The sequence below is a fragment of the Crocodylus porosus genome, unplaced genomic scaffold (assembly GCF_001723895.1).
Source record: "Crocodylus porosus isolate Cpor-Errol unplaced genomic scaffold, CroPor_comp1, whole genome shotgun sequence".
Taxonomy (NCBI): Eukaryota; Metazoa; Chordata; order Crocodylia; family Crocodylidae; genus Crocodylus; species Crocodylus porosus.
In genome coordinates, this window is record NW_017728911.1 from 40,655,971 (window position 1) to 40,675,754 (window position 19,784).

Sequence of the window (19,784 nt, forward strand, 5' to 3'; positions counted from 1 at the left end):
CAATTCTCCACCCACCGGACTGTGCAGTCATCCAAGTCACAGCCCCTTAACTTGTTCACCAGTATGGGGTGGGATACCGTATCAAAGTTTAACATAGTTTAAACTAAAGCTATCTTTATAAGGTTAAGCAAAAAGCAATTTAAAACAAAAAATATTTTAAAAATTACTAAAATTTATTTTTATTTCTAAAAAAATAGTCAATTTTTGTCCACCCTGATTATGAACAACATAGGGAAGTTTTAGCTTCCAGTTTTAGATGCAGATATACATGTTGAAATTGATTGCCTGCTACATATGCTACCCTAAAATGCAGGCAAAGAAACACTACAGGTTGCAGTATAACATGTTCCCCTGGAGATATGCTTGAGCAGCCTTACTATATTCCACCTCCCAGGTGCTCCACTGGGGATAAAATCCTCAACATCCATCAGTTTTACTTAATCACAGAAAGAAAAACACTAAATTTCAGAACTGTTTGTGTAGGCACTGCCTTAATTTAAAAATTTACAGAGGGCCTGACCCTGGCATACCAAGACACCCCCATGCTAGGAAGAATCCAAGATAGAGAGCTGACCTTCCAGAAGCTTAGTTAGGATCCTCAACACCCAATTATCATATGCCTGTGCAAGTGAAAGCTATGGCAGCTGAGCATCTTGCATCATATACTAAATACTATGACTATGAATAAAACAAATACTTACTTTTCTGTTTGTTCTTTTTTGTTTTCCTGCAAAAAGAAGATGCGTCATTGCAAGTTTAAAAATAAAAAGGTGTTTTTAATAACAAATCTGAGTTGGTATGGGGTGGGGAGAGAGGGGGGAAAGCTAGGCACAAAGATCTTAAGTATAAAATCATCAAGTTGCCATGCAAAACAATGAATAAGAGCCCAGCAGCCTACCAGAATACATACAGGAGAGAGGTAAAAATAAAGAAACTGAGAAGGGCACTGCAGCACTATTCTCCACCCTCTGTGATAAGAGACAGGGGGATACCCTAATGAAGTTAAAGGCAGAACATTTTAAAACAGATCCATGAAAAAATATTGTTGGCTCATATGCAACAATTAATACTACAGGCTTTTCCCCTTATTTAAAATGGAACATTTACAAGACTTTCAGTCTGAACAGTGTTTGACAGGGAGGAAATTGTATAACTTTATTCAATGCATACTTAAAGTGATGGCATTCGATAACTTGGAGACCAAGAATTTATTCAGGTTCCAAGGGAGATACTGCCATAAATATCAAGATATCCGAAGAACTTTGCAGGGATAACACTTCAAAAGATATTTAAGGATCTGACATGGGCTCAATTTGCAGTTTGTCAATTTTAGCATTTCAGGCACTGCCTAGAGAAAGTGCAATAGAATATAAATAAAGTCAACTGATACCGAGATTTAGTGGATTAGCTAAATTTTGATTTGGACTTTCAAGTGAGGCTGGCTTATTGCGCAGTGCTGCCACTGTAGGTGCAGGAAATGGCAGAGTCGAGATGAGAAAGAGACATGAAGCTTCCATGGCCTGTTATTCAGGTATGCATCACGATGGCAGAGGGTAGGTCAATCACCTGTCATGACCGTTGCAATACTATTCAGCAGGGCTACGTGAAGCTTTGGGTGGCGACTGGATCTGGAGGAGATTTGGCCCGATTCGGTGACCAAATCTCCAAATCCGAATCAAATCAGGGGACCAATTAAAAGGTCTGAATCAATTCAAAGCTCTCCAAATCTTCAGAAAAAGATTCAGAATTTTGATGATTTGGGCAGTCCCTTGTGGCTGCAGCTCCCATGCAACTCCAAGCATGTAAGTACTAGGGGCAGAGGAGGAGGAGGGGCTAGGGGAGGGGACCATGGTGGGGGCACTTCTGCCAACCCCCCCAACCCAGGTGCCCTGCTGCCCCAGCTCCCAGCCCTTTAAAGAAGAGCCACAGTGCCCACCGGGTGCTACTGGGCAGAGGGGAAATCCCCAGTGCATGGGAGGGCTCTGCATGAGCCCCCACCAACCCTCACCATGGGTGCCCTGCCTGGGCCAGCTCCAGCCCTTTAAAGGCGGGGGTGGGAAATGGAGAAGAGCCCAGGGACTCACTGCTCCTGCAGTGGCCTCAGGGTGGGAAGGGGGCTCATGCAGAGCGCCCCCCCCCCCCCCGGGGTGGCATGGTGGGGGCAGCAAGGATTGCCCCCCACTGGCAAGAATGGTGAGTGCAGGGCTTTTCTCAGTTTTGTTTTTTTTCTGAAAGGGCCGGAGCTGGCTCGAGCAGGGCATCCATGGAGGGATTGGGGTGGGGGGCTCAGAGGGCTCATGCAGAGCCCCCCATACAGCATGGGGCAGTTGGGGGCAACAGGAATCCCACCCCAACACACACACATCCAGCAGCACCTGGTGAGCTGGGGCTTTTTTTCCCCCCACAAAGAGCCAAGAGCTGGGGTGGGTGAGGCAGCCATTGCCAGGCTGAGGGAGGATGAACCTAGGCGATTCGGCCGATTCAGCAGCAGCCAAATCTCCGAATCAGATTCAGGAGAGTGATTCAAATCACCAAATCGAATCACTGTCCCCCGAATCAGCCAAATCCAAAGCGAATGCTAGCCGCTTCGCACAGGCCTACTAGTTTCAGCACTCCTACTCCAAATGCCTTCCCTTATTTCTAGAGAATTCATCTCTGAACACAGTATTCATAGCAACAACAGTCAAGTTGCTATTCTAAATGCAGAACTGAATCTTTAAAAAGAGTTTCCATGAATATCTAAGGAATATATTAAGATGCTCACTCTATGTGGCAGTAGTCTTTCCTGCCCAAGCACAGGGGAGCTGGACCCAATAACTGTAAGGTCCCTTCCAGCCCCTAACATCTATGAAACTATGAAATATGAGCACTCCTTGCAATATTTACGAGTGTGGAAGATGCCTAAAAGTTATGCCTAAAAGCAGTTAGATGTATATAAACTGTTAATTTTCTTAGCTATCATGTCCTGGGCTATATTCATTTGCTAGCCCTAGTCATTAGCTCTATCTGTCCGGACTTACTCTTAAGAAAGACTTGCTCACAGGTCTGTCAAATTCTTATTTCTAAGAAGCCTAAATAGATAGATAGATAGAAGTAATACCATGATTTTGCCCAGATTGCCATGGTATTTACAGCCTTGACAGACAAAGGATGGTCATGACAGAAAAGGTTCAAGTCATGACCAACAAGTGCATTTTTACAAGTTGGCCTGTGCTGAGGTTGGTTTTCCAAGCAACACATGAATACTGCTCTGGAAATCCAGTACAGTATCAGAGCAGGTTCTGCTCTTGGCTGCCAACAAGCCAGTGAAAACCAAAGGAACCTTTTCCTGCTAAGAAGCCTTCACACATGCTGTTTAGGGCCCAGTCCAATAGGCACTGAAGTCACTAGAAAGACACGTATTTACTTCAATACTATTGAATCAAGCCATTTATAAACCTGCAACTGTGCTGGGTTTACAGTCAGCTTCTAGACTCCTTTTTGTGAGGAGGGGACAGGTACGTTACAACAGGTACACAGTGTCACCACAACATCTTGGGAAGAATGACAGACTACTTTTCCCTGAGCATTGAGCTTAAAATGCACTCTTTATGTTTTACAGGCACGTGTAGGGAGGAGAGAGGCAGCAGACCACTACCCCATCCATTCCAGTGCCAGCGCAGCTTGGATGGGACAGCTGCCCATTCCTGGTCCAGGTAGTTATCAGGGCTTGTGGGTTGGGGAAAAGAAAAAAATCGTTTTGAAAACCATAGCGTAAACCTGAGTAAAAAGATTCTGAATGCTATTCAGCACTGTAACCAGGATTCCTAGACTTAAGCAGAAAACGCATACATACATATACCATTAGGTAAAAGGAAAGCCCTAGGACCTGTATAACACAAGAATTAAGTAATGATAATTACGAAATAAGTATTCAAGAGCTACTGCCAAAGTTACCATTCCAAGACCATTCGTGCATTTTGTATGTCAGTTGACCAATTACTTGTGCTGTCCCATCTCAGATCCTTGGAGTTTAAAAAGCCATGCCTGCACAGTAGGTGCAAGGGTCATACTTGGACTAGACTGTCAAAAAACCCCAACCCCACTTCCCCAAAAAACAGCTGTAGCAGAAGGCATGCAATATCAATAATATAGAGACACTATAATACTTGTAAGATGGATTGTAAAAAAAAAAAAAAAAATCTAGCTATTCAGTTTGCAATAGCTAATCTGAAACAGTAATATTTGATAGCATAAGGCAGCTAGCTGTGCAAACCAGAATTTTATTTTTTTCCACAGCTATTGAAGCAAAATCCCAGTAATGGATTTATGATGAACACAAGCATCTCAACATTTGTGTGACCACAGAGGCATAAGAACAGGCTTATTCCCATTGATGCAGCTATGCTATGAACAGCAATCTCAGGTTTAATTTCTAGTTTGACATTTACTCAGCACCACTGTTCCCAAAAAACCATCAGGCTGCCTATACAGACCATGCTCATTTATCCAGAGGTGCAAATGCCTTCAACCCAAAGTGTGGCAGCTGTTTAACAGCCCTCCTTTAGTGCTAATGAAACCAAAAGAAGCTTTAAAAAGCTCTTGCAACTGTTCTGGAAGTCATCACGTTCCAGTTTGTCTCATCAGAGCTTTTTGAAAAACAGCGTTGGTTTTCAGCTAAAATTGAAGCTAATTTTTTAAGACTTATCTTTAACTACAAAAAAACCCACTATTTCTATCTAGCAATGGGCAAACAGTTTGAAGAGCCCCCATGTTCCAGAGCTCTCACATCCTGGTAACAAAGCGTTTACCACGTTTTCTTTTCAAAACAGTCTGTCCACACGAGACCTGGCTCAATTCAATCTCACATTAGGTTTTGGTCCTATTATGCCAGTTGGCAACTTGGTGACCACTGCTCGCCAACTGGCTCATGAGCATTAAATTTTCATTTGGCCAACTGCAAATGCAATTTGGAGCTCAGTCGCCAAAACTACCTTCCTCCATTCCAGCAGCTCACGTGAGGAACGGACTCAGGTGAGGAATGGCCCAGCTCCTTTTGAAGCAAAGTTACAGGTTAACCAAATACCGAGTGCTTTGAAATCCAGACAAACTCCTTGTTGTAGGACTGAGCAGTAACTGGATACTGACTGCACCTTACAGAGCACTGCACTCTATTCTTAACACAGCTTAACTCACACTGCCAGAGGCAGACACCCAAAACACGCATGCTTTTAGTAATGGGTAGGCTCTCCGTGCCAGGAAAAGTGCAGCCACAGTCCAGGAAAGTGAAGCGAAGACTGGAACGCAGACTTATCTTGGGGATGGGTACTTCATTAGATAAACCTCCATGCTCCTCTCCCTCATACATGTTTCTGCCTAAAACAGCAGCCCCTAGGGAGACCTTGCAGCCAGTTCAGAAAAGCCCTGTCTGTAGAAGTTGTTCTGAATTAAATGAGGCTTAAGATTGGTCCCAGACTGCTCCTACCCAAGATCAACCGAACACACTGGGTGTCAAAATCAGCTTTAGTTTCCAACTCCACTGTACAGACAAAGGATAGCCCTCTTGCACTTCAGGATTTAGCCTCAGGCTTCCCTTCTCATGAACACTGAATCACCAGCAAAGCACTGACAAGGGAAAATCCAGCAAAGTTAAGCAAGAACAGGAAAGCAATAAAGAACCATGAGATATCCAAGTAGAGCCTTCCACACCAGTATCTAGGTAATGCCAGCTACTTGTACATGGGCAGCATTTGTATTGCATGCAACTAAAGCCATCTAACTTTGGGGAAAGTTTCTCGGTTTTAAGCAGCTTGACACTTGGAAGTTTCTACACAAGGAAGGAGCAAGGAAAAAGAAAAAAGAAGGAGAGTGAAATTACATTTTCTCCTTTCTTTTTCTTTCTTTCATTTCCCCACCCGCCCCCAGTCATGCACCAGGAAGAGGGGAAGTTAAAACAAATTCCAATCCCCCTCCAACTAAAGCAGAGGCAACTATCCCAGTAACATATCTGCTCAGATACCTTGCAAAAATGTCATTAAGAAAAAAAAACCAATGCAACTTGCATTTCCCATCTTTTTTCAAAGACTGGCTGCTGGGCCTGTGTTTTGACCCCACAAAGGTTCGAATGCCTTCCTTAACAGATTCTATCACACCAGCTGTCTTTGACTCCCAACCCACAGAGTCATTAACTGGAAGCTCTCTATAGGATGGTTATGCCAGACTTCTCCGAAGGACAGGACTGTGCCCAATAACCCTGGGTGCAGCAGCCAGAAGTCTGCAACTGTGTACAACTAGGGAAACTAATGCCCAAAAAGGAAAAAAAAATCCAGAATTTTTTTGGCTAGCCTACTGTCGTTTAACAGAGTTTTTACCACCAATAGAACAACCAGCATCATGAAAACAAACATGTAGTATCATTACAACCTGCAAGTTGTAGGTCATTCTATTGGGTTAGTTATTTCTTATGAACATCCTCACCACATTATGTTAAATACACAAGCTACATGCAGTTGACCTAGCCAGTGTTTTGGAAGTTTCCTCAATCCATACATAACACTCAACACCATCTATGACAAAAAGCCTAGATCTTAGCCCCACTTGGGTATGGAAGATTTGTGTCATTAAGAGTCCTGAGAGTAGGACTTCACCTATGACAACCAAGACAAACTTCCAAAACCACCTGCAGTTCCAAAATAGTCTAAAAGGAGTCAATTGTTTGAATTTAAGAGAATGCCTTGAATTCCCACTAAAGGAGGCACATCATGGAAGTGTATGTGTTTAAATCTGCAGTGTACACATTCTGAAACCCATGATGATTTTGCTAGCCCATACTCGCTTCTAAAAATAATTAAAACACACGTTACAATACTTTAGAGAGATGTCTAAGTAAGAGTTACTTTGAGAACTGTTACCTTTATTACTATCACCATTTACATTATTATAAAACTTAAGACTTTAAGAGTCTAAGAGACATGTACAAAAGCAAGGAAATTTAGATTTCAGGATGAAACTCCTGGTTTGACAATCCATCCTTAACTCACCGCGTCGATATTGTAGGGGTCTCCAAACAGCAAACAGTGTGCGCTCCATCTCGTCTGAAAAATCTAGGCACAATGGGGGTTGAGTTAAGGAAAGAATGTCAGACCTGATATTTAGCCTTAAAGAGAATCTATTTAAGCTTCAAAAATTTACCTTTTAGCAAAAGTTAGGTCTCATTCAACATCCACAGAGGACAAGATAACTTGACACTCATTTCCCTTCTGTTGTTTAGGTGACAGAAGAGCCACTTTTTATTATTACTATTTTTACTATTTGTGCCATCCTCAGATCATGCTACAGAAGGTAAATTCTGAGGCCTAAACAGGTTGACAGTGTCACCCCTTTTAAAACAAATAAAATGGTTAGAGAATTACTCCCCCTCCACACCAAACACACTTTACATATCTGTAATAACCCTTTGTTGAAGTGTGTTGTAATTTCTTAAACCAGAGGCCTTATTTTGATGATGCAATTTCACGCTGTATTTGCAGGCATCAGAACCCAGCTTCACTGTGTGGCTGAAGGCAGGATCTGAAGACCTTGGTTCTACCAGTACTGCATCAGGCCTCCAGTCTCAGGTGTCACCCTGAAGTATATCATAGATAAGTGACTCTTCTCCCTCACCCTCCAGTGGATAAGGCAGGGGAACAACAAGTTTCCACTGGGGGAAGAAGAGTCGGTGCGTATAAAATGCTAACAGAGAAGAATGCATCACACACGTTGGCATTAGTCGGAGACTGGGAGCAAGATCAAAGAAAAAGGCACAGGGTATTATTTTATGTAGAAATACTTTCAGTACCATGAAGGGTGATAACACAAAAAGCCAATTCGCCACTCGAATGATAGTGTCTTCCCCAACACTTCCACCGGCTCCTGAAGATGTGAAGATCCATCCAAGGAACCATCCACAACCCGAAAACAAGAGCAGCTTTTGAGAAGCAGAATTCATTCATGGTAACAACCCATCTACCATGATGTGACTCATGCATCCCTGGGTCCAATTCCAATGGGGACAGCAGAAGCAAAGGCACCCCACCCCATCCCTCAGATGTTGCTTTCAGCCAGAAAGCAAAGCCAGCAACTGAAAATATGGTTTCAAATAATAAAATTCCTCAAGGCCTTTTTACCTGCTTATGTACTAATCTCATCCTGGCATGGGAGCCTGCAACCAAGGGATTTAGGCTAGCCCAATTTGGATCTCATTGTTTCTATGAGCACAAATGAAACCTTCAGCATTGACTCATGTTCACCTTATTTACACAAGTCATCCCAGCAGATCCAAACAGGATGACTTATGCAAGTAAGATGTAGTTGTTTGCTGCTCCAAAACTCACTCTTTGGGGGTGTTCACAATGCAAAAAATTTATTTTAAGAAAAATTAAACTAAAAAAAATGGCAATTTACTAATTAAAATCATTATCCATTACCCTGTTACAGTCAGAGCTACCAGGAACCCCGTCCTCTCTGTTTTTAGGGCAGGCAGAGTCAGGGGTACCAGGCACTCAAGCACTAGCTCTAGTGACAGCTGTGACTGGTTTTAAACTTGCACTAAAAGCTTAATAGCCTTCTTCTCAAATCAGAAAAAAGGAAGATCAGGTGGCTGATCAAGAGTCTGTCCGAGCCAGGAGGCACTTTGAGCTAGCATGCTTAAGGCATGCCACTTCCTGAAGCCAATGACATGCAAAGAAGCCACATGGCTAATATGTCCAGCCACTTTTGAGTTGCTAACCTGAAGATCCAGATACCTTTCTATAGCTTAGTTAGCTGGAAACGGCTTTGGACCCAAGTCTGGAGCTGCACAGTAAGACCGATCACTCAGATCACGGACATACTTATCAAAAATACCCAAGAATGATACAAAGCCTAAAATAGAGAGATGTGAGACTTCCACCAACACTCTTCTTAGAAAATGGTGTCAATAACACCTTCTTCCTAGTGAAGAACAAAAACAAGTCAAGCTAACAGCTGAAAGTTTCCAAAAGATCACATTAGCAATGAACAAATCCAAAAGAAAAAAAAAATATCAAGTAAAGCCAGGGCTCTCTCTCCTCCACATTCCCAAATAAAATGATCCATTGAATCGTGTGGAGCCATGAAATTTTGCCATTTCACTTTAACACTAAATAAATGGGAGGAAGGAATCCTCAAATATAAGGCTACATAAGCCTCAATGAAGCACAAAGAATGGAGCTGAGAAATTCAGCTGAGTATTCTGAGATTGTGTCACCTGCGACAACTATCCAAGCTCGCCTCTAATTTATTCAGCTCCCGATCTTAAAATACAAAGCCATTTTATTTAAAGCCTACACATGGGCTTAGCATTGCGTTGGTTGGAAGAAATGGACTAATTAGAACAAAATGCAGCCTTCAGTAAGCAAGCTAGCATTTTATGAACAGCAAATAAAAAAGTTCCATTTGCATTCTAAACCCTATTTTAACAGATACATACCCAAGGCAAAGTATTCTTTTGAGCTGAACTCCTGTTCCCAGAAATACTATTCATAACCTGAGTTATTCCTACCATTCTGTAGAAGATTCAGTTTTACTAAGATCTAACATGCAAAAAATGATGTGTTATCATACAACTTCAGTTCAATCATTTAAGAGGAATGATATGTAAACGTTGAAGCAACATTTACAAAAGGCAACATGAATTCTGCCTCAGCTAACAGAGCGCTATGTAGAAGCGCTTTCTTGAATAGAAAAGTATCTTGCCAAAACAGATACCCCATAACATAACTAGTATTTTGAGAGTTTTTTAGCCCAGCTATTGCACCCAAAATATAGGCCTTGTGGGAAAAAAGTGCTACATATGGTTTTTGAGTGCAACTGGCCAACAGATTTTTCTTTTTTTTTAAACAAAAGAAAAGCTTCTTACACTTCAACATTTTTTTGTTGCAGACCAGATGTCTTCTTGCCTGGAGCAGCACCTCTCATCTTCCCCTCTGCATACTGTTCCCTTTAAAAAACAAATTTGGCAATAAAGTGTTACTGCAAGAGAGGCCAATACCTTTCCAGAAAGGACACAGGCTAAAAAACATCTAGGAGGAGGGGTAGGCAACCCCTGGCACAGGTGCCAGGAGATGGCACATGAAGGCACGTGCACCTCAGGGCAGACAGCAGGAGAGGGGATGGAACTGTGCTGCCACAAGGATCAGGCCCCTTGCGACTCCCCCACCATTTGCCGCTGGCATGCCAACATCTGGGAAGTCAAGGTTGCAGGTGTTTTTGGCACTGTGCCCAAAAACATAGCCAGCCCCTGATTTAGAGGGTTTTTCATGAATGGCAATAGAGGGTGCATCCAGATAAGTGGAAACATTTGATTCCCTGGGGACAAATGACAGCAACACACCTTGTGCCACTGCTACTTCTCCCCAGGGAATACCCATGCATGTGCACACGGGGTAGGTTACCCCAGGAGGGGTACGAGAGGCTGGGGCCAGCAACTGGGCTGGTCCCAGAAGCCTTACCTGGCAGGAAGCCTGGCCAGCAGCTGAAGCATGACTCCAGCTGGCCAGGCTCCTGATTTGGGCGGCATCCAGTGATGCTGTGTGTACCCCCCACCCTTTTTGTTTGTTTGTTTTTTCGAGAGGGGGGTTGGGGGGGGAAACAAGACACAAAAACAACCCTTCACTGCAAAGTGTCAGTGCAGGGAACGCCTGCCTTTGCGGTGCGCATGAAGCCACAAGGCAGATCTGCGGCACCATGTACCACACATCCATGATCATCTGGATGTACCCAAGGGAACTTGCCTTAGTGAAGGCAAGCAGAAACCAAATCACAATGACAGGATGTGACTGTTTTTGTACTATCAACCATTTTTACTAGAAATAAATATGCATCAGAACTATTTCAGAAACAGCCACTAAAACAAAATGGAATAATACAACTCTAGGTTTTCTAAGTTTTTGCAACGACAAGTAATAAAAAGAGCATTCAACAAGTTCAAAGCAATTATAGCTGCCTAATAAGTGTGCTCATCTCATGAGGATCTCATAATTTTCCGAAATATTTTTTAGGTGACCATCATGCAAAACTGACTTGATGGCAAGGATGCATAACTGGTATTTTCAGAGCTTACTAGCTATTCCTCAATCTATTTTATTCTTTTCCTTGAAGCTTGAAATGAACACCATCGTTTTTAATTTTAAAAAATTATATCTAGCAACCATGGACAAGCTCTTCTGACTGCTAAATTATAAACATTTAGATATGGTCATATTACCAGTATCTAAAGAAGACTAGCAAAGAAGACATAATGACTAGCCGATCTCTGAAAGTCTTCTAAACACCAAATATTCCTGGACAGATAACTGATGAGCTGAGATTTGATCCTTATGTAATTTGCATGGGTTTTCTCCAACAAAAGATACCTACTGATTGGCCTTTTGAAGTTCTTTCTGTTTCTGCAGATTGGTATCCACGTATTTGAGAACTCTGCTTTCCGGAACCCATTCATCCCAGCTGGAAAAAAACAAAAACAAACCAAAAACGATCAAACCATCATAACAAAACAGTACACACAGAGATTATGTTCCCAATAATCAATTAACAGCTTCACAGAATTTGAGACTGAACTCTGCTTTTATAACAAGTCACGAGCTGGCCCAACTTAAAACATGTGTTCTCAGGTAAAATATACTCCCACCGACTGAAGTTCTAAATTTCTCCAGGGGGAAAATGAAATTCAGTTTTTTCCCCTAAGCAAATGGTTTCCCCAGTTTTGCTAATTTATGCAGCAAGATCCTGGTGTTTCACGGCAAGCTGTCAAGATTAGGATGCCAGTGTGGTAAAAACAAGTTCTCTATGAAAGCACTGGAGTACAAGTGTTTCAAGAGTCTCAAGAAAAGGGTTTTCTTTAAAAAAAAAAAAGGAAAAAAAAACAAAAACCCAAAAACCTTGTTTTCAACTGTATATACACTAAAGGCTGTATCAGTTAGGACAGGGCCTTAGTGAAGGGTCTCAGCCACTATCTTTGCTCTCAACATTTTCATTGTTGACAGAAGCTTTCTAAACAAGCACACTATAACTGCATGCAATTGTACTATACAACATAATGAGAAAGTTACTTTTGTTTCCTCGCTAGCAAGGCTTGCAAAAACATTAAAAGCCAAGCAATTTAAAACTCATTTAATGTATTATTGAGGGCCATAACTTAATTATAAAGTCATAAAATTAAAAAGCCATACAGTCCCAGGTGTAGATGCTGCAGCAATGCCACCTTTAATGTAGTTAATTGGAAGCTTGAAGGCAAGAAAATAATCAGAGGCAGACAGTTAGTGCAAACGTGGGGAAAAAAAGAAAAGCAGAAAAAGAGTCATTTGACATAGCCAATGGCACACTCCTTTACAAATTAAGAAGAAAGGAGTGCATTCTCATCAATACCCAGAAGTTAAGATGAATTTAGGAGATGGAACCAGAGTTCCAAATGCATTATGACACCCAGTTAGCTGCTCACTGCTTTAAGGGAGCATTGCTTTCAGAATATCAGACACCAATACAAAGTTTAATTCAGACCTCACTGAATCTTGACACCATACACACAAAAGGCTTTCATGGGCTCAAGAGCATTCTTCAGGAGATGACACGGTAGCGTTTAGGTGAACCAAAACAGCTCTTTGAAATTACGCTCTGTCTCTCTCTCCCTGAAGTAGACTCCGAGTACGAAAAGGTGAAAATTCTATCAGCACTTTGGCAGGCACGGTTCTTTGGGTAAATCCGACACCCCTTATTAGACCAACTCAAAATAGTTGGAAAAATTCTTCTTTACAAGCTTTCAGGTACAGTTACCCTTCGTCAGGCAGAGGAAGCGTCAGAACTTTGACATTCAGAACCAAGTAATTATTGCCCCTACGCTCGTTTTTAGCAGAACATATCACATCAGAAAGCCTGAGAAGAGTGGGGCGTGGAGAAATGCAACACAGCAACGCTGTCCAAAAAACAGGTAGTGGCTTGCATATAACAACAGGGACATTAAACTGGGATTTGATTTGAAAGATTTCAAAGCTGATCAGTCTTTGTAAACAAATGGATGCTCCTCTGTTCAGCTTTAGGAAACTGGGAAAGAAGAACGTAAAATTATACCCACACCTGCAATCCCAGAAGCAAACACTTTTGGCTTATTTGAAGTCCCCCATGATAAGTTCTCACTCTTTAGAATTTCCTCCTCTCCTCAATTCCCATTAGTTTTTTGCTTGCAAAAATAATTGCAGCCCCAATGGCACTGCTGCTGAAACTCATGGGAGGTAGGAAGTGAGGTAGAGACTGAAAAACCTATTAAAAACTTGTGATCCCTTCTCTAAGAGCAATCTTTTCTGATTAAGGCTACTCCTACTACTCAATACCCCTTAGCAGCAAAGCTTGGGTACAATAGACAGCCTTGTTTTTTTGTTTTTTAGTCAAAGTAGCACTCCACCTGACAAGCAAGCATTGCCCAACCTCATGATAAAAATAATGGTGTTACAGTTTTTCATAATCTCAGAATTATGAAAATTGTACCTAGACATGGTTAACCAGTGCATCGGACAGCTGCTAACAAGCAGCCTTTTTAGTCTAGTGAGACTAAGCCAGCTTGCCTACACAATCAAAGCTCAAGAAGAAATTTCTCTTTTGAACAAGATGATTATTTAAGCAATGTTTGCTTTGTGTCATTTCATACTTAAATTTAAAGATTAGCTTGTTTAAGCTAATGTAGATCAGCAAAGACTGATCTCCAAGCTAAGAGCCTTCAGGTAACATGCTTGATAGTACCAGTCCCGCTCCAGCTGGAGTGGGAACTTAAACTACAAAGGAAAATACAGTCTTGTTTTCAGAAACATAATACTTACTTTTTATTCCAACCACTGTAATGTATGAAGTATTTCACTTGTTTGTCCTTTATGGCAACCTTTACACACTAGAAAGACAAGAAATCTCTGTCAAAAAGTCCTAAAATGACTAAAGCTAAAACACAAGGATCCTCATGTAAGTTACTGAAATATTGGCCTATGATAGAGAAAGGTTTCCAATAAAAGTATTATTTGCTTTGTATTTCAGTTAAATATTTAAGGCATTGGGAGAACTATGCCTGCAGAAAAACTGCTACTGAGAAGGCTTAATATCTTCACTCAGAAGGAAGGGCAAAGACCTGAGCCAAAACAGAAGATAGCTGATTTTAAACTGCTGGGTAGCTAATGAGTTCAGGTCTTCATGGAGGCTATCCACTTTAGGACAGACTGCTTGCAGGACATCTGTGATTGTGTCCTGCTCTAAAAATCATCTTTTAAACCTCTACTCCCATCTGCCTCTGTCCTCCTCCCCAACATGCATTATTTTGTCCTAGGATTTAAGCATCTGAAGTAAACAGAAGGTCTTGAATTCCAAAAAGTAACTCATTTTGCTCTCCACCCAGATTATCAAACTATGTTAGAGATAGAAAACTTCTCTCAGAAGACCTTACTAGAAAGAAAATATTAACTGTATGGAAGGGGCTTCAGTAAGTTAAAAGCAAAGAAAAAAATATCACATTTAACAACTAATGGATGGAAGTAAGATTGCAATAATGTTCATGATTAAACAGGAAGCCAAAACACGTAGGAAAACCAATTTATGACTTTAATATATTGTAACACCCACCTCTCCTCAAGATGTGTGGGACATATTTGGAACCAGTGAGTAGGCACTCTCACAATATTCATGAGCTCAGCAACATGAAAGTCTGACTCACGTTTTCACAAACACACAAGTCTATTAGCAATTGATCGGCCACCCTGCTCTAAGCGCCCACCTACTGTCAGCATTACACGCCCGCACCAGAAAAAGTTATTTTTGATAGCAATACCCAAAAGTACCCGTGTCACACCACTGGTCACACTACAGTTCTTTTAAAAGGAAAAACATAAAAGCAAGCTTATTGTTCTCTTGTCCGCCTTCTTCTCAGCCTATTTTGAATTCTCAGCTCAATCCAATCTACTGGGTAACTTGCCAACAGCCATTCTATTTTCAGATGGTTTTTCATTGTCCTCAGCAAACGTGAGAAGTCTGACATACCTTCGCTTCATAAAGGAGAGGTCCATGAAAGCACAGCACTCGTTCACCTGGAACACAGTTTGCAAAAAGAGCAGTCTGATTAGTCATATTAGCAAACAACGCTGCACTAAAAGTACTGCTGCAAGAGCCTGCCCAGCAGCAGCACAGTCCACCCTATGCTGAGCAATTCAATGGCAACCAGGACTTCAGTTCAGAAACAAACTTGAATTCATAGGTGAAATTCAACTCTGTGTGGAAGGCAGGTGTGCAAGAGGGGCTACCTCTGAGCAGCCACACAGGAGCACCTCCACACCAACCATGTGTTTCTAAGCCGGCCAACACAAGGCCACATTGGAAGAGGCTGTGGACACCCCACTATCACTGGTTAGGCAGATGCAACATTCAAGTGGCACAGAGTGCTATGTTCTGCCCAGCCTAGGACAGCAGCCATGATAGACTTGCCCAGAAACCTTATTCCCCACTTCAGGCCCGACCCAGATTCCACCTCCGTCACCTCGTGGCCTTCCAGTTGAACAGGGCCATGAGACTCTGGCTTTGCATACACTTCAACCCAAGGGCACAAGAAGCAAATTGCTCAGCAGAAACACATCACTAAGGATGCAATGGAGCTGGATTGCTCAAGGCTCTGTTTAGTTACGCTTGGCTTAAGAAAAGGAACTTCCTCTCTTACCAATGCAGGGTACTGTCAAATGTTAAAGTTCTGGCCCACCGGTAACCTAATAAGAAGTCCCTCTATCCTGGCTGACGCTCACGATTTAACATTTCTATGGTCAGAGATACATACCAAGTGTCCTGCTCAAAGATATCATGTCTTTTTCCCCCCACCCCCCACCCCAAAAAAGCAGGAAAAAAGGCATGTTGTGTGTGATGGCCCAGAAGAAAAAAAAAAAAGGGAGATGCTGTTCACCTTGTAGCTCACCTTTGAACAGGAAAGGATTGTTTTTACAGTGCTTGCTGCAATAAAATCTTTTCTGTGCAATTGTTTAATAAGTGGAAGTCTAGTTTATCTAACACAAGATCCAAGGAGACAGATGTTTCCTCCCAAGTATTTCCTTATAAAGTTTCTAGCTTTGCTTGCCCATCCTCTCTCAGCACCCACACACAAAGATGTTTTTAAATCTATCTTTAACTGCACTGTCCATTTCCTTAATAATTTACTGCTGCCCTTTTCCACTCCATACTTCTTTCCTAGCTTCAACATAGTGGCATGATAAAAGGATTTTGGAGATGTCAGTGTAAATCCTAATCTGTAGAATTCACATACTCCCCAGGCTGGAAAAAAGGAAAACACACATTTTTTTAGGACAGGGAAAATCCAAGATAACAAAAAGTCTGTCCAGAGCGGTCAGAGACATCTGTATGCTGTTTACCAAGTCTAGTTTGACATTTCCAAGCTTTGAAACATATTTTCAGCAGGAAAACTACCAGTGAAGTTTTGTGCATTTATTACAACTGCTTTCATAAGTGATACTTAAAACTGAAAAGTAGTTACTCAGCATGCAACTCAGCTATGTAAGAGTTATGGTTACATTAATTCATCATACTCACATTAGGTTTTTGCACTGTTTGTTGATTCTACTGGAAAACATGCCCTGTTTACACACACAAATTGCTCACTTTTGAAAGCTGTAAGTTAGGAACTCTATGTAAATATAGACCAAGAATACTTTGTAACGCAAAATGAATCCTTCCCTTCCCTTCCACCCCCACCCCCACCCCCAGCCTCAATCCACCACTATAATGAAATCAAAGCACACTTGGAAAAATTACAGGTACAGTTAAAATATGGGGAATGACTAGCTACACTATACTACTGCAGAAAAAGATCGGAGCATCACTGTGCATTACAAGCCAAGTATCATTCAACAGCATAATAAAGATGCAAAATAAATAAATACAAGCCCTATCCAACTAAGTATGCATTACCAAAAGCATCGCTGCAGTCACAGGATGCGATTCGCCCCCTGTATTCTACACTTCAGAAGCGTCTCCTCAAGTACTGCATCCAGTTTGGGGTACTACACATTATAAGATGTGCAGACAAATTGGAGAATCAAGAAAATAATTAATATTATTAGAGGTCTATAAAACTTGACATACAAGGAAGGGCTGGAAGAATTGTGCATTTTTTTTCTTTTTAAATGGGGGTGGGATTTGCTATAGTCTTCAAATAAAAAGTTTTTATAAAAAGAGTGAAGTGATCAATGGTTCCCTTGTCCTGTCCCCAGTGGACAGAGAAGTAACAGGCTTATGTTGCAACAAGGGATTTTTGGGTTAGATGTTAGGAAGAAGTTTCTAACTAGGACCATAATTAGGCACGGAAACAAATGACCTAGAAAGGTTGCAGAAGTGCAGTCACTGGAGGCTTTTTAAGTGCAGGAGAAAACAAGCATTCACTGGGGTGGCTGAGAGACAAACAGTATTAAATTTGACCGGGGGTGGGGAGGGCAGGAGAGGGCACCAGTTCTCATGCCTACTCAACCCTTCTCCCCCACCCAACAACTTGGACTTCTCACTTGAACCTTTATATTCCCCACAGATATATAACCCGATTCAACCCTGCCAGGGAAGTATTCCTTTAACCTCAGCCAGGCCAAATCAGATGCCAATTGCTGGTTCCCATGAAAATGTCCCACACAGAATCTACTAAAGATACCCTAAGTCCAAGTGTAAATGTAAAGGTTACTCAGTCTCTTGTTTAAGCTAAAGTAAGAGAGCAGCATATCATATTTAAGACCTCTCAATACGTGCATTTAAGTGCCACCAGTCCTTCCACCTATCTGTTTAAGTTGCAACAAAATGCCCCTCTTTTAAAAAAAAAAGAAAAATCTTAAGCCATCTATAAAAAGCCATACCTACTCCCTCTCACTTTCCCAAAATGTCTCAGCTAGAAGATCATCTCAGAGAAAGTAGATGATGGCTGCATTATGCGAGTCACCGTTAAAGAGAGACTCAACATGAAAATCATCTTTTAAAAACAAGTTACCGTTCCTCCATGTCTTGGATTAAAAATCCAATTGCCTTCTTACTGCTCATGTTCCATTTATTCTTTGTAGCCGGGGATAATCACTTACACGGTTTATTTTCAGAGTCTGAATATTTGAGTTTGAGCCATTACAGGGGATACAAGTTTAAACATAAGCAGTTTTTACTGCTCCCTCTCATTTTACATTTTTTCCTCCTCCAAGACTGTGAAAACTCTTATTTTTAGTCTTAGGGCCTTCTAAAAATATGGTTTTATAGAAGTTTCCTTTTCTAACCAAAGTTTTAAAATGCCCTAAATTACAAACCCGCTGCATTTCCCTCTCGAATTTTTATAAAAAATGTTGCACTCCACCCAATCCAATATTAGTGGAAGGATTGTAATGTAACATTTACCACAATCCTCTTGAAATTCCTGAGGTTTTCACACAATAGCCAGGCTCTACGCATCAAACCATGGGATGCAATGTTGATATGCGATTGAACATGGTTTTGAAAGGTTGCTACAAAGTATGTAAAATTACTTGCTTTTTTAACCAGCTCCCTACTTTAACCATCTATAGCAAATGGCTTTTTAGAAGCCAGAAACGCTATTACACAAAATGCTGCTCAGAAGCAGACAAGACTTAGCTAATATCCTGAGTTTTCATCTATCAGCTACATTTAAATCAGATCTTATATAATAAAACCCTGGATCTTTCAAGACACTGTGTATGTTGTGTTATATCCTAATTGGAATTAAGACTTCATGCTTCAAAAAACAGGGGTTGTGATGCCAAGAGTCCACTATAGTTACAGCAGTGCTCTAAGTCACCATTATAATGACCACACTGTATTTTCCAATATCCTTAAGTCAGATTTAATAAAAGGCCTATTGTAAAGCAGGAGTCAAGACCCTAACAGGATTATCTTTTAAAACATATTAAGTAAATGCATACTTCCCAACCCAACAAGTAAAAAATCCTTGCAGTTCTACTAAAAAAAAAAAAAAAATAAGGAAAGTTTGGTTTCCAGCAGATTATTTTGCCACATCCCAGTGAGAAAACAAAATATAAGCTCATTTTCAGGGGAGCAGAAACGCCCTCCCCTTTCCCCCCAATGCTCACAGATGAACTGAGAACTGTGGGGAAGGAAAAAAAACCGCAGACAGAGAGGATATTAACTGAGCTTTGGCATCTGATCAAGACAAAAAAAGAGAGAGCTGTAGCCATCAGACTGCCTGGGAGGGAGTCCAAACCTGGCTGAACTAAGGGCCTCGTTGAAAGCCTCCCAAGCGCTACAAGCTCCTGTAAAATGGAGCGTCTGACCGCTTCCCTGGGCAGATGCTCCCCAAGCCGGGCGCTGGGCAGGCAGAGTGGGTCCAGGGGCCCTGCTGCAGCACCTGGCCATAGGTACGGGACACGTACCCGCTGCAAGCGAGATGGAGCCGCCTTGCCTCCAGCAGCCGCTGCTTCATCTTCCCTGAGAAATGCCATTCCCTTTGTTTCTGGTGTAATACGTGCCCTCCCCACCCAGCGCACAGGTTGCGGATAGACCGCAGCCGGTGGGGAACGCGGGGCTGTGCCCCAGGCGCTGGCAGCACGCACCAGGGGCTTGGTGTGGGGCGACGGCGGGGGATCGGCCCGTGCCGGTCTCCTCGCCCCGGCACGGCCCTGCAGCTCCCAGCATCCTGCTGCCCAGCCTACACGCAGGCCCACCAAACACCCCCCACGCCCAACCTGCTCCTCACCAAATACAGCTTCCCAAACACCCTGCCC

The 19,784-nt window shown here is 42.0% G+C and overlaps 1 protein-coding gene across 4 annotated transcripts in view; it reads right to left on the reverse strand.

Moving 5' to 3' along the window:
• Positions 1 to 15,869, reverse strand: part of MORF4L1 (mortality factor 4 like 1) — a 37,071-nt gene extending 21,202 nt beyond the window's left edge. The window contains exons 1-7 of one of the 4 annotated variants that reach the window (XM_019533904.1): positions 15,830 to 15,869; positions 15,046 to 15,092; positions 13,845 to 13,912; positions 11,395 to 11,481; positions 9,896 to 9,976; positions 7,020 to 7,082; positions 702 to 727 (exon numbers count right to left, since the gene is read on the reverse strand). In XM_019533904.1, coding sequence (XP_019389449.1) covers positions 702 to 727; positions 7,020 to 7,082; positions 9,896 to 9,976; positions 11,395 to 11,481; positions 13,845 to 13,912; positions 15,046 to 15,092; positions 15,830 to 15,854 — 397 coding nt within the window. In that variant the 5' untranslated portion in view covers positions 15,855 to 15,869. Of the gene's footprint in view, positions 1 to 701; positions 728 to 7,019; positions 7,083 to 9,895; positions 9,977 to 11,394; positions 11,482 to 12,206; positions 12,261 to 13,844; positions 13,913 to 15,045; positions 15,093 to 15,829 lie in introns of those variants that run through there. The other 3 variants (XM_019533905.1, XM_019533902.1, XM_019533906.1) reach the window with 3 other exon arrangements.
• Between the last annotated feature and the right edge of the window lie 3,915 nt (positions 15,870 to 19,784).